Source organism: Carlito syrichta, unplaced genomic scaffold (assembly GCF_000164805.1).
Source record: "Carlito syrichta isolate Samal-C Ts95f unplaced genomic scaffold, Tarsius_syrichta-2.0.1 Scaffold301691, whole genome shotgun sequence".
NCBI classification, from domain to species: domain Eukaryota; kingdom Metazoa; phylum Chordata; class Mammalia; order Primates; family Tarsiidae; genus Carlito; species Carlito syrichta.
The window spans coordinates 187091-202524 of NW_007245787.1; the positions used below are offsets into that span (position 1 = coordinate 187091).

The 15434-nt window shown below is 36.6% G+C and overlaps 1 protein-coding gene across 2 annotated transcripts in view; it reads right to left on the reverse strand.

Annotated features, from left to right (window-relative positions):
* FBXL13 (F-box and leucine rich repeat protein 13) overlaps positions 1-15434 on the reverse strand; it is a 280181-nt gene that overhangs the window by 81233 nt on the left and 183514 nt on the right. For both annotated transcript variants that reach the window (XM_008055123.1, XM_008055121.2), the window contains 3 exons: positions 5539-5637; positions 4880-4997; positions 4621-4783 (listed from right to left, as the gene is read on the reverse strand). In XM_008055123.1, the coding sequence (XP_008053314.1) occupies positions 4621-4783; positions 4880-4997; positions 5539-5637 (380 nt within the window). The remainder of the gene's footprint in view (positions 1-4620; positions 4784-4879; positions 4998-5538; positions 5638-15434) is intronic.

The following is a 15434-nucleotide window of genomic DNA, read 5'->3' on the forward strand; positions in this document are numbered from 1 at the left end:
TTTCACACACAACCCTACAGGTGGATGTAGAGATGGGAAGAGTATTAGAAGCAGTCCATGCTGATTATTGACATCTTTTATACCCTTCATTTTTTCAGATTTGCAAAGAACTGGGCAGTAGAGGTAAAAGGTAATATCCTGTTTCAACTGAATGGATGCCTGCTGTGCCTATCAACTCACCTTCCACCTATAATATGAGAGGGGGACTGTGGCAGTACCTAGGAAAGCAGTTAAGGACCCATGGGAGAGGGAGTGACCTGGGGAGTATAGGGTAGAGGGGAGTTCAAATGCAACCAATAGACTTATCTATTGGCAAGTACCGGAGCTGGAGTAATCACTGAGAGATATTTTCACCAACAGGAAAACAAAATAAGGTATGGTATTTGCAACACTGAGAAAGTATACCTCTGGAAATGATGTAAAACAATGTGAAGGAAGACTAGAAATTAATGAGACACCTAGATGAGATACAAATAGAGTCTAAGATGCATTCTGAGATGATATGGTGACTGCTTGAGATAAGAAAAGATGGCAAAATAACTAAAGAAAAGCAATGACAAAAATAATAACCAAATTTAAGGCATCAGAATCAAAACTGACCCTTTAGAAAATTAACAAGTAGAAGGCATATTTGAAAAGTCTCTTTGGAATGCCAAAGATAAGAGTGAAGAATTTAAAATAAATGAGATAGAAAATAGAGAAATAAGATTCTTAAGAAAGATACAAGAACAAATAAAAACAAATTAGTAACCAGAAATATATAAAGCTTTTCAAATTGCAAAACATAATCTATACCACAAAAAAGAGAAAACAAGTAAAAATTAAATGGAAAAATAAGTATAAATAGAACACATAAGAGAGGCAAAAGAAGACTAAATATATCAGTTTTATAATAATGATAAATACAGTAAGTTGAAAATGTTCTTTATTGAAAAACAGAGATTCTCAAATTGGCTTAAAAAACAAAATCCAAATGGTAAGTAATCTATAAGAAACACATTCAAAATAAAATGGCAGCAAGAACAAAAAGAAATTGCGGAGATGTATTAGACAAACATAAAATTTAATACAGGGGTGGCATTTTTACTTTGAGTCAAAATACTGTGCTAGTAAAAATATAAAGATAATTTTATATCGATTAAAGTTACCACCCCAATGAAGATAATTTTATTGGGTGTGGAATCTTGGCATTATATTCTTCCCCCTTTAAAATAGTGCGCAGTGAAATAGTGTAGCTATTTTTAAAATGTGTGTGTGTGTGTGTTTATAAACTCAAATTATAATCAAGGAAGAGGATCAAAAGTCAATGGAAAAGATTACTGAGGTAATGATCCAAGTTAATTAGCTAATGCAGTTAGTCCCAAACTTTTGTACAGCAAAAGTATTTCTCCCCCCCTTTTTACATACACAACTGGAGTTCTATCCCTAAAGATTCAGACTCAGTAGCTCTGGGCTGGGACTTGGGCATCTATAGTTTTATTTAGCTCCTGACACACTAAGATTTTTACTTTTAAAACATTTATAATTTATATTTTTGTTGTAGATTCCTAAGTTAATTGCTTTGTAATGAGGGAATACAATTTGTTGATAAAAATGGTTGGAAAGTTATTGGAACTTGCTTTATAACTTCATGGATGGTCCATTTTTAAAAGGATTGATGTGTGTTTGAGAAAAATGTACATTCTTTGACTCTCCAACTTACTGTTTTGAGTGTATCACTTATAAATACATTTTTAAAACCTGAAACTCTGATATTAAACCTTCCATTTTTCCCTATATGTCATATTCTCATATTTTTCATCTTTTTTCCCTCTGCTCTCCCTCCATCCCTCCCTCCCTCTCTCCTTCCCTCCTTCCCTCCTCCTTCTTTCCTTTCTTTCTTTTTCAGGTGGAGTCTCACTCTGTCATTCAGGTTGGAGTGTAGTGGCACAATCACAGCTCACCACAGCCTCGACCTCCTGGTCTCAGGAGATCCTTCTGCCTCAGCCTCTCAAGTAGCTGGAACTACAGGCAGGCATGCATGCACCACCACATCCAGCTAATTTTTATTTTTTATTATATTTTTAGAGATGAGGTCTCTATGGGCTATGTTGCCCAGTCTGGTCTTGAACGCCTGGCCTCAAGTTATCCTCCTGCCTCAGCCTCCCAAAGAACTACAGGCATGAGCCACTGTGCCTGGCCTACTGTCATTTCTTTAGAGTGATCTTCCATCTTTTCTCATCTGTGAGTTCTAATCTGCTGATTAGCAATCCACTGAGTTTTTTTATTTTAATAACTGTATCTCTTATTTCCAAAATATAGAATTTCTTCAAATACATACAGCTATTTTATTATATTTTTTTGCTGCCTTATATTTTTGATTTCCTTATTTATCTCTTCAAATATTTCATACATAGTTACTTAATATTGTATGTCTGATAATTTCCATATATGAATTATCTAAAGGCCAAATTTATTTCACCATTTCTGGTGACTCTCATGATGACTTGTATCTTTGTGAATTTGGCAGTCTTTAATTGTGTACACTTATTTATTTTATCTTAATCTCTAGCCAGAGAAGCTCTGTACTAACTTCCTCCAGGAGCTTGGGTACTGTCTACCTGAGACCACTTTGTCCCTCTTGAAGAGGTCCAGATCCTGCAGAAGTCTCAGATATTGCTTTCCTATTTTGAGTCTTGCTCAGAACTGATTCTCTCAATAGCAACACTGACATGATCATTTATGTTCAGAGAAGGTCCACCTTTATGTTTTATGTTCATCTCAGTGAGTCTGTTTATTGAGAGGACAGTTCAGGATCAGAGGACAGGGGGATATTGGATATTTATGTTACTCTTTGTGGACTCACAAATAATTATGTCTTGGAGAGCAGGCCCCTTTAGTAACCCGTCAACATCAGTGTACCAGCTAGCATTGTTGTGAGCATCTACATTCAGCTTCAGTGAATTTATTTTTTGGGGGGTGGGGGAGGTTCTTGCTAGCCCATTTCATGATGGGTGACTTATGAGTGCACCTGCACACATCATGCTGAGTGTTCAGCAGTTTCTGACCAAAAACAGCATGACCCCCATGCCCTATCCTGCATATTCACCCAATCTTGCCCCAAGCAACTTTTTTTTGTTTTCCTGGATGAAAAAAAGTTCTTAAAGAGAAATGTTTTGCCGATGTGGAAGAGGTGAAACAAAAAATGGCAGAAGCACTAAAAGACATCAAAATTGATGAATTCAAAAACTGTTCTGAGCAGTGGAAAAAGCATCTCGATAGGTGTGTTGCATCAAACAGTACCTTGAAGGAGACTGAAGTTTAAACATGTAAGAATAAATAAACAATATTTTATAAATAAATTCCAGGTTTTGGGGGGTCCTCTCTTGAATTTAAGCCCAGAATTTATTTATAAAAAATTGTGTATTTAGCTAATCCTATCTACAGCCATATATAATTCTATTATATATATGTGTGTGTGTGTGTGTGTGTGTATATATATATATATATATATATATATATATATATATATATATTCTATCATACATATATTCTACCTGTATGGATAGGTGGAATACACACAAACCACATGTGTGTTTGTGTGTGGTATATATGTGTTATATGTTATCTATCACTATGTCACCAATTGACCCAAACTTCATGATTTAAACGTCAAGCATTTATTACCTTCCAGTTTCTAGATCAGGGAGTTGGAAGTGAACTAGGCTGGTTCTAGCTCAGGGTCTCTCATGAGGTTGGAGTCAAGATGCCAGCTGAAGGCTTGATTGAGGCTGGAGGTTCTGCTTCCAAGCTCAGTCTCATGGCTGTTGGCAGGAGGCCTTAATTCCTTCCTGGTTATTGGCTGGAGGTCTCACTTCCTAATCCAGGTTTTTTCCAATTCCATATTCTTAAGTCTCCCCTAGCCCTTGCTGACCCATGCTGCCTCCCCATTGTAATAATAGGGAACATAGGTTAAGATTCTATGTATCTTAGCTTATTGTTCTGACTTGTTTTCTCTCAAATATTAGCCAAATTCACTTTAGATCAAGTGCTATTTTCTGGGTCAAATGCTATTTTATTACCATCTATCCCTGTTAGATTACAAGAAATTTACCCAAGTAAAAGGTTGAAATATCTTGAGAGGTTTCAGCAATAATCTGACCCTTGCTCTCTTGAGACTACTAGAATAGTAGCCCAATAGTGGCTGAATTAAATAAAGGGTTTAAGTAAGAATTTATCATTTGTCAGAAGATATATACAGGGGTGAATTATAACCTGTACCCAAGAGGAAAATCTTCAGTAAGTTTGGTTCCTCATAAACAAATCAGTGAGTTCACATGGAAAAAGAGTCTGTTAACTGAACTATCTGTGGGAACCCTTACTAGGAAAGGTAACCCATAAGTGTTCCTGTGAGTTTCCTTAATCTTACAAGGATCCTGAGTTTTCCTTGCACCTTAGAACCAGTCTTGGTTGAATGCCCCACTTTCTTGTAACCACAAAACTCTACACTTAACTTCCACGTTAATACTTGGACTCTTGACTATCATGTTTAGCCCACTAGCCATGAGCTACTTGAGTAGAGGACCTGCCACACAATAGATAATCAATGTTTCTTGAATATATGACTGAATGACTCATTACCTTACACAATTTGCCAAATTCAACACCGTCAGTTGCTTCAAAGGTGAAAGGGACCTGAGGCTATTGTCTGTTATTCTTTTACAGTCTGCCATGTAAACGTGACTGATATTTGGATAATTCTTGTCTATAAATTTGAAGCATGCATCAGTAATCCTTTTATTTCCTGTTTTAAAAAAACAGAAGACAAGTATTGTATTTATAATGCCACGAGAGTAAAAGTAAAAACAAAATGCTGAACTACATTTTTAATATCACAGACCTTCAAATCGGATCTTTTGGAGTTTACAAGTAGAAAGAGCTTTGAAAGCACAATCGGAGATATGTGGCGCACCAATGAAAACTACTGATGTAATATGGGAGCACTTTTCAACCAAAGCCTTTAGAAGAAAAAAAGGTGATTAATTTAACCACAGTGTATAGAACAAGATAGCAAGGTAATGAGGTCATTTTGTTCCCCTCAAAATTTTCAGAAATAGACATGTTGACTGTTAAATTTTCCTAATTACAAAGAAAATGAGACTTTTATCAATATATTTTAAGGCACTAACATTTGAGTAATGTGGAGGAATCAGAACTAAATCATTTTATGAGAGTGTGGGAAAACATGAGAAAATGGAATGCTGAAAAAAATCACTACATTTGGCAACTTGACACAGAAAACTGAATTTAAAATCTGTACTTAGGCTATAAGATCCTGGAAAAAAAAATCCTGACTGGGAAACAAGGTCTCTAAAAATATTTAAAGATTCAAATATTTGGGGGGTTGCATACATGTGTATGTAAATTTTCAAATGATTTTCTTACTATCAGAAAACAACTAAAATGAAAAGTCCATTCATGTTTTTTAATAATTCAAGACATTAGAACATGTGTTCATCTAATGGGACTGAAAAGAAAATGTATTTTCCAACTACCTACTTTTACACAGTTGTCTGTCAGAGTTGGCATGTCATTGATGATCAGGTGCATAATTCCAGTGCAGCTGCTTGCAATGTTCCTGAAGCCTTGGACTGAAATCTAAATAGCATAGAGTAGGTGAAAATGATAGGAGAATACATTAACATGATATATAATAAAACCCCAGGGTAGTAATAACCAAGGTATGTCATGATTTTGTTACTATGATTTAAAATTAACCATAAAATATGGCAGACACAGAGGAAATGATCCCAATCTTTATTTCTTTTGGATTATTTAATTTATTACTGAGATGATACTCATGTAACAAAAACATACCACCATGTAAGTGGGATATGGTGGCACACAACTGTAGTTCCAGCTACTTGGGAGGTGGAGGTGGGGATTGCTTGAGCCTAGGGGTTCGAGGCTAATCCAGGCAATATAATGAGATCCCATCTCTTAAAAAAATTGTTTTTAATTTTAAAAAATCAAACACTTAAATTATTTAATCATCCATAATGTTGTGTAACTATGACTTGTATCTAATTATAAAACATTTTCATCACTCCAAAAGGAAACCCTGTACCCATTAAGCAGTTGCTCCTCATATTCCCCTCTTATCAGCCCCTGGCATCATTAATCTGTGTTCCATCTCTATGGATTTACCTATTCTGAATATTTCATATAAATGGAATTACACAATACTGTGGTCTTTTTTTCCTACTTTCTCTCATATAATGTAATATTTTTGAGGTTCATCCACATTGTAGCACGTATCAGCACTTCATTCTTTTTTTTATTTTTTAAATTTTTTATTTTAAAGATGTGGGGTACAATTCAGGATTAGTTATACAAATGTTCATTATGCAGGTACCCTTGTTAATGAGGTATGCTCCCCCTTGCTAGTTTCCCACTACTGCCAATCCTTTTCTTATAGTATTACGATAATTGTTCAAGGTCTGCTTATGAGTGAGAATATGTGATACTCAGTTCTTTGTTTCTGTGATAGATCACTCAGTATGATAGACTCTAAATCTATCCAAGTGCTGCAAATTTCATAAATTTGTCCTTCTTTATGGCTGCATAATATTCCATTATGTATATGTACCACATTTTTTTTTTATCTAGACTTCTTTCAATGGGCAGCACAGTTTTTGCTATCATGAATAATGCTGCAATAAACATGTGTGTGCAGGTATCTTTTTCATAGAGTGATTTGAGTTCCTCTAGGTATATTCCCAGTAGGGGGATTGTGGGGTCATATGGAAGGTCAATTTTTAGATCTTTTAGGAATTGCCAAGCTGTTTTTCACAGAGGTTGTACTAGTTTACACTCCCACCAACAGTGTAGAAGTGTTCCCTTTTCCCTGCATCTTCTTCAGCATCTGTTGTTTTTTAAATCATTGATGATGGCCACCTAACTAGAGTTAGGTGGTATCTCAACACTTCATTCTTTTCATGGCTGAATAATATTCTATTCAATGGAAAAAACACATTTTGTTTATCCATTCATCTGTTGATGGATATTCTGATTGTTTCCATCTTTGGGATATTTTGAAGAGTGCTGCTGTGAACACGCATGTACATCTATTTGTTTGAATACTAGTTTTCAATTCTTTTGAGTATATACCTAGGAGGAGAATTGCTGGATTATATGGTAATTATATGCTTAACTTTTTAAGGAACCACCACAATGTTTTCTACAATGATTGCACCATTTTACATATCCATCAGCAATCTATGAAGGTTCTGATTTTTCCACATCTTTACCAACACTTTTTTCCCCATTAAAAAAAATTCCTAGTGAGTTTGAAATGGTGCCTTATTGTGATTTTGATTTGCATTTCTCTAATGAATAATGATATGAGTATCTTTTCATGTACTTGTTAGCCACTTGTATATCTTCTTTGGGGCAATGTCTATTGAAGTTCTTCGCCTGTTTTTTAAAAAAATGAATTGTTTGTCTTTTTTGTTGTTGCGTTGTAAGAATTCTTTGTCTATTCTGGATACTAGACCCCTATTAGATATATGATTTGGAATTATCGTCTTTTATTCTGTAGGCTACCATTTGATGAATAAAAGTTTTCAATGTTAAGGAAGTTCAGTGTATCTATTTTTTTCTTTCGCTGGTCATGCTTTTAGTGTCATATCTAAGAATCCATTGTCAAATCCAAGGTCATAAGATTTATCTGAAATTTTTTCTTCAAAAGAGTTTTATCATTTTAGCTTTTAAATTTAGGTTGTTAGACCACTTTAATTTTTCTATACGGTGTAAGGTAGGAGTTCAACTTCCCTTTTTGCGTGTGGATATACAATTTCCTCAGCACCAAAGGGTATTCTTTTCCCCAATGAATGTACTCAGCACTTTTCTTGAAAACCAATTACCCCCCAAAATTAGCTGAGTGTGGTGGTGCACATCTCTAGTCCCAGCTACTTTGGAGGCTGAGGCAGAAGGATCACCTGAGCCTAGGAGGTCAAGGCTGCAGTAAGCCATGATTGTGCCACTGCACTCCAACTGGGCAACAGAATGAGACCAAGAAAGAAAGAAAAAGAGACAGAGAGAGAGAGAATAGAAAATCAATTGGTTATGAATGTATGGACTTATTATTTATTTCTGGACTCTCAATTCTATTTCATTGGTCTATATGTCTATCCTTATACTAGTATGGTTTTGATTACTTTTGCTTTGTAGTATTGATAGGTTTCTTTTCAACTATCATTATCCACACTGATGGAAAAGCAGTGGTGAAGTGTGTTCAAAATAATGACTGATTCAAAGATCAAAATATTTGCCTATGATGGATTACCCAAAAATAACTTGTTATTTAGGCTCAATTTCCTAGCATGGACATGGATGGGAAATCAGATTACAGTCAGATTCAGTAATGGGAAACTGAGATTCCACCCAGGAGCAAGCAGAACGGGGAACTCCCTCGAAGAATCATCTCCACAATGGCATGACAGGGAGAATGTGGAGCATCAGTTACAATGAATCTCTAGGGAGACCTTTGGAAACTTTATGCATACCATCTCTCACTAATGTGACTTCCAACATTCTGCCATCAGAGCCTCAACCTATTCAAAAGCACTAGCCAAAAGTTAGAGAACTGAGTACCACATTCCCAGGACATATTAGAGCTCATGTCAAATGTCAATTCCTAAGGAGGGGTCCCTGGCCTTTAGAGTAGACCAAGTTCTTGTTATATACTTAAAGCACCATGTAATTATCATAACTGCAATTAAATTAATTTTATAATTAGGTATTAAATGAGCTCCCCTGTATAGAAGCTCCCATCAGGGTGCCTATAGGATCAACTTACTAGATAACTGAGTAGGACTAAATAGGAGAATGTATGAATGAATTCTGAGAACCACGTCTATGCAGTAGATTCTCCTGCCCAACAGATACTAATAATATGAGCAACTATTCAAAAGTCAAGGGAATTTTTATAGCCATTGAAACACAAATTTTAAAAAACCTAACGGAAGCCCTTGGAACTTGGAGCCAAGCACACAGGCTTAATTTGCTACAGAAGCTAGACCTTTGGGTAGAATTATACTTGGACAATTTCTCTGATGAGCCTTTGGGAACTATGTTTCTAAAGCCTGAATAATGTCTCTAATCTACATATGATGGAAGGTAATACAGTTACTACAAATCATGTTTTAGGAGAATAACTTGAGCTCATGATACAGCTTAAAAGAAAAAAATGGTTATATAAGGCATTGCTACTCAAAACGTGGTTCATAAACCAGCAGTATTGGCATTACTTGGGAACTTGTTAGAAATGCAGAATCTTAGCCCACCACCTATTGACTTAGAATCTGCACTTGAACAAGATTCCCAGGTGATTCACATACACATTATAGTTTCAGAAATGCTAATCTAGAGGAAATGAATGCACAAAAAGAAGGTATGTTAGGTTTCTTCAGAGAAACAGAATCAATAGGATATATGTATATATACAGCTAGATTAATTTTAAGGAATTGTCCATGTGGCTGTGGAGGCTGGCAAATCTGAAATCTGTACAGCAGGCTGGTAGACTGGAAATTCAGGGAAGAGTTGCTGTTATAGTGTTGAATCCAAAATCTGTCGACTGGAAACGGACAGAGTTTCTATGTGGCAGTCTTGAGGCAGAATTGCTGCTTCTTCAGAAGACCTCACTTTTTATTCTTAAGGTCTTCAACTTGTTGGATGAGATCCACCCATATTATGGAGAGTAGTATACTTTACTCAAAGACTACTGATGTGTTTATCATATCTAAAATAAAAACAAAAACAAAACCTTCACAGCAACATCTAGACTGGCATTTGATCAAATTGCTAGGCACCATAGCCTAGCTGAGGTGGCATTAAGCTTATCATCATAGAAAGAAATATACCAAAATGTTAATAGTGATCATCTCTGAAGAATGGATAGTTTCTATGTTTTTCAAGATTTCAACAATGATCACATGTAACCAGAAGAAGAGAAACAGGAAAAGGTATCCTTGAGAAAATGTAGCATAAAGAAATCCTTGGACAGTTTTTTAATCATCTCCTGATGTAGACTTCTCCTTGCAGGAAACACCAATAATAAATGACCCATAACTCTTTAGTTTGGCTCATAACTCTTTCCTATAATCTGTGTTTGTCTTATTTTCCCCCAAGATATGATAATACACTTTAAAAATTTTTTTTTTATTTTAAAGATTGTGGGGTACAATTCAGATTTAGGTATACAAGTGATCATCATACAAGTTAAGTTTGGGCCTCCCTTTGGTCCCCACTTCACCTGGTTTGAGATCAGGATATACTCTTTTAAAAATTTCCTATTGTGTTGGACAACTACTAAAGGCCAAATGAATTAAATTTCGGAGTGGGACTCAGAGGCAAGATGGTGATGGAACAGGTCAGAGTGTAAGAGTCTCCCTGCATGAATGTCCATAAAGACTCTGCATAAGTGGGTATATGCTGGTAGGTGGGTGAGTGAAAGTTGGTCTAATGGGAGACTCAGGTTCATGCACCTGGGGCTTTCCTCTGGAGGTGACTGCAACCCACCACTGCTCTGAGACTGGAGACCCAGCATACAGGCTCATCTACTGTTCTGGGGGCTCTCTTTAGAGAAGGCAACAGAGAACAGTTGCCCCTTACCACCTGGTGCCTGGCTCACTTGGAGCAGCAATCCAGATACTAGCAGCAGGAACTGTGAAGAAAGCAGGACATGAAAATCTGGAACAGTGCCCTGCCACCAGTGAGGAGACACCAACTGGCACCATATTCTCTGTCCCAGGACAGGGGAGAGACCTGGATTGCCCTACCCAGCTCTGTCTGCTTCCAACCTAGAACCCTGAGGCTAGCCCCACACCCCTCTGAGATCGACCATCAGAATCGGAGAGTCAGATATCCCTCTCCCACATTGGAACAGGCACAGATGCATCTGATCTGAATGGAAGACTTGACAGCAGTGGCAGCAGTAGACGTGTCAGGTGAGTCTGGATCTGATTCATCCTCCTCCCACGTTAGTCCATGGGACATCTGTCCCATGCTAAGAGCAACACTATCAATCTTCACCGAGAGCAGAGGGGATGGGCTAGAGACCAGAGCCACTTCCTAATGTGGTGGTGCCAGCCAAACAGTGGTGGCAGTGCTTGGGAAAGGAACCAGGTGTTATAGAAATGGCAACAGAGCAAGGGTTCTTTTGGTTTATTTGTTTGTGTATTTTTTGGTTTTGGTTTTGCTTTCTTCTCTCATTCTTTCTGCTTTTGTTAACATTTTTGTACTTGCTTTGCTTCTGTCATTTTAATGTTTTGATTTTTTTAGATTTTCTGTTAATGTACCGGTATTTTTTAGGGCGAGTACATCAATGGGGGGATTTTGTTTGCATGACTGTCTGTATGTTTTTTGTTTTTGTTTTTTCTGTCTTTGTTTGTTCCTATGTTTATTCATTAGTTGATGCACCTGTCTGTTTTCCCTCTTCTTCTTCTCTGTCTTCACCTTCCTTTCATCTTCTTCCTTTCTTTTTTCATTCTTTTCCTTTTTCTTATCTTATTTTGCTTTCAGGGGGCAAACATACACCCCCACTGCATAGACAGATTGTAAGGCAATGGGAAGTGAGTTCCAGAGTGCCCACACACCTGTCAGCAGATCCTGGGATATGCAGATAGCTTCTGAAGCATAGCTCCTCCCTTAATTAAATCTCAAAGCTGCAAAAAGCACAGTCCCCTGACCCAAGTCCAGCTTAAAAATTGAACAAAGCCAGAGGATCTACATAAAGAAGAATAGGAGATTGAGCAAACAGAAGTAAAAACTGTCCCCCATCACTGAACAATAGAATTAAAGAAGAGGTTTTAAAAAAGGGAGAGGAAAACCTTCGCAATGAAGAAAAACCATAGGAAGAATATGGGTCTCATACAGACCCCAGGGAAGACAACAACTGAGAATGCAGACTTAAGAACTCAAATAATGAAGAGCCCCAGAGTTACTGGTCTCAAACCACATATCCAGATATCAAGATTTTTTTTTTTTGAGTTGGAGTCTCACTGCATCACCCAGGCTGGAGTGCAGTGGCACACTCATGGCAACCCCAGCATCAACTTGCTGAGCTCCAGCAATCCTTTTGCCTCAGCCTTGCAAGTAGCTGGAACTACAGGTGCGTGCTACCACACCTAGATAATTTTTTATTTATTGTAGAGATGAGGTCTTGTTAAGTTGCCTAGGCTAGTCTTGAATATCAAGATATTAATAGAAAGACTACATAGGAAAGAAGAGAGACAAGAGAAAAGAATGAAAGCATTGATAACTGAGATAACAGCAATGAAGAATACAGTAAATGAAATAAATAACAAACTGATAAGCATAGAAAGCAGAATTAACCAAACAGAAGAAAGAATCTCAGAGCTTGAGGACCAAAATATGAAACTAATCCAAACTGTTAAAAAGCATAGAAAAGAAGCTTAAAATATGGAGCAAAGCCTCCAAGAGATGAGCAATTATATCAAGAGGCTGAACCTAAGATTAATTGGAATCTCTGAGGCAGATAGAGAGACAGAGACCATCGTGGAACAAACATTCCATAAAATTATCCAAGAAAACTTCCCTCATCTCATCAGAGACATGACCACTCAAACACAAGAGATTCCAAGAATTCTTGGAATCGTTGCAAGACAACAAATGAGAAGAACAACTCCTAGACACATAGTAATTCACTTACACAAAGTAGGCATAGAAGAAAAAATCCCAAGGGCAGCAAGAGAGGAAGGTCAGACTACCTATCCGGGAAGACCAATTAGAATAGTGGCAGAGGAGACTTATCTACAGAAACACTTCAGGCTAGGAGAGCTTGGAGCCCAATCTTCAAAGTTCTCAAAGATAAATAATTTCAACCAAGAATTACCTAGCCAGCTAAACTAACTTTCAGCAGTGATGAATAATTAAAGTCCTTCCCAGATATTCAATCCTTGAGTTTATGCTGCCTCCAGACCAACTCTACAAGAAACAGTTAAGAAAGTATTAAACACAGAAGAAAGGGAAAAAAAGAAGGACAATGCCTTTCATAAGAATGCAGGAAAAAGATTGAAAACACACGTGAATCAACCCAAAAATCAAAGACAACAAACAATTAGCAGAAACCACAACAAATTCTATAAGAACCCTCAAATCTCAGTAATTAGCCTGAATGTGAATGGACTAAATGCATCACTGAAAATACACAATGGCAAATTGGATAAAATATTATAAGGCTACAATATATTGTTTCCAAGATACTCATCTCACCAGAAAGGACACTCACAGACTCAAAGTAAGAGACTGGGAAACAAAATTTCATGAGTCGCAATCTTAGTATCAGATAAAACACCCTTTAAGCTATCAAAAATTAAAAAAGATAAAAAGGTCACTACATAATGATAAAAGGTTCAATTCATCAACAAGAAATATCCATCCTAAACATATATGCACCCAATATAAGAGCACCAACTTTCATAAAGCAGCTTCTAGGTAAACTAAAAAAAGATATTGACTCTAACACTATCATAGCTGGGGGCTTAAACACCACACTAACAACCCTAGACAGATCATCAGGATAAAAAGTAAACTAGGAGATCTGGAACCTCAAAGTGACATTTGACCAAATGGACTTAATTGATACCTACAGAACAGAAACTACCCAACAACTATGGAATATATAGTCTACTCATCACCACATGGAACATCCTCTAAGATAACCGAGGAACAATCTTCTAAGATTGACCACATCCTTGGCCATAAATCGAGCATAAACAAGTTCCATAAGATTGAAATTCTGCCATGCACCTTCTCAGACCATAGTGGAATAAAAATAAATATCAACACCAGCAAAGTTCCCCTTAAACCCACAAAAACATGCATACCAAACACCATGAAGCTAAACAACTCCTAGGTCAACATAGAAATCAAAACAGAGATTAAAAGATACCTGGAAACAAATGAAAAAGAAACATCTTACCAAATCTCTGTGATGCCATAAAAGCAGTATAAGAGGGGAATTCATACATACAAACATACATAAAGAAAATGGAAAGATGACAAGTTAACAGCCTAACAAATCACTTAAGGAAGCTGGAAAAGCAAGACCACCAAAACCCTAATTTCAGCAGAAGAATCCAGATAACCAAAATAAAAGCCCAAATTCGGGACATAGAAGACAAAAATATGATACAAAAAAAAATCAATGAAACCAAAAGCTGGTTTTTTGAAAGGATAAACAAGATTGATGTACCCCTAGCTAGACTGACCAAGAAAAAGAGAGAAAAAGTCCAAATAAATACAATAAGAAATGCAAAATATGAAGTCACAACTAACCCTGAAGAAATACAAAAGATTATCAGAGATTACTATGTACACCTGTATGGAAACAAACTCAAAAACCTAAATGAAATGGAGGAATTTCTTATATCACACAACCTCCCCAAGTTGAAACAAGAAGAAATCGAGACCCTAAATAGACCAATAATTACCCAGGAAATCAACTATGTCATAAGAAAACTATCTACCAAAAAATACCCCTGGACCAGATGGCTTTCCAGCAGAATTATATAAAACATACAGGAGCTGACACCAATCCTATTGAAAGTATTCCAGGCAATTGAGAAAGATGGAATTCTCCCCAAATCATTTTATGAAGCTAACAGTACCTTGATTCCTAAACTGGGTAAAGATCTTTACTCAAACTGGGTAAAGAAAATGAACTATGTTCCTTGATGAACGTAGATGCTAAAATTTTCAACAAGATTCTAGCAAACCAGATCCAACAACACATCTCAAAAATCATCCACCATGACCAAGTAGGCTTCATCCTTGGGATGCAGGGCTAGTTCAACATCTGCGAGACCTTAAACGTAATAAAATATGTCAACAGATGTAAAGACAAAAACCATATGATTATATCATTAGATGCGGAAAAAGTTTTTGATAAAATCCAGCACCCCTTCTTGATAAAAATCCTCAAACATCTAGGCATAGATAGAACATACCTCAAAATAGTAAGAGCCATCTATAAGAAACCCACTGCCAACATACTTGCTAAACAGTCAGAAATTGGAGCCATTTCCCCTGAAAACCAGAACAAGACAAGGATGCCCACTCTTGGAAGTCCTATCCAGAGCAATCAGAAAAGAGAAGGAAACCAGAGGTATACAAATAGGAAAAGAAGAAGTTAAGTTGATCCCTCTTTGCAGATGACATGATTCTATACCTCAAAAGTCCAAGAGAATCTGTCAAAAACCTCCTTGCACTGATAAAGAACTTTGGCAAAGTCTCAGGGTATAAATATATGTGCAAAAGTTGGTCGAATTCCTATACATCAACAATAAACAAACAGAAACCCAAATAAAAAGCACAATCCCATTCATGGTAGCCACAAAAAAAAAAAAAAAAAAAAAAAAAAAAAAAAAAA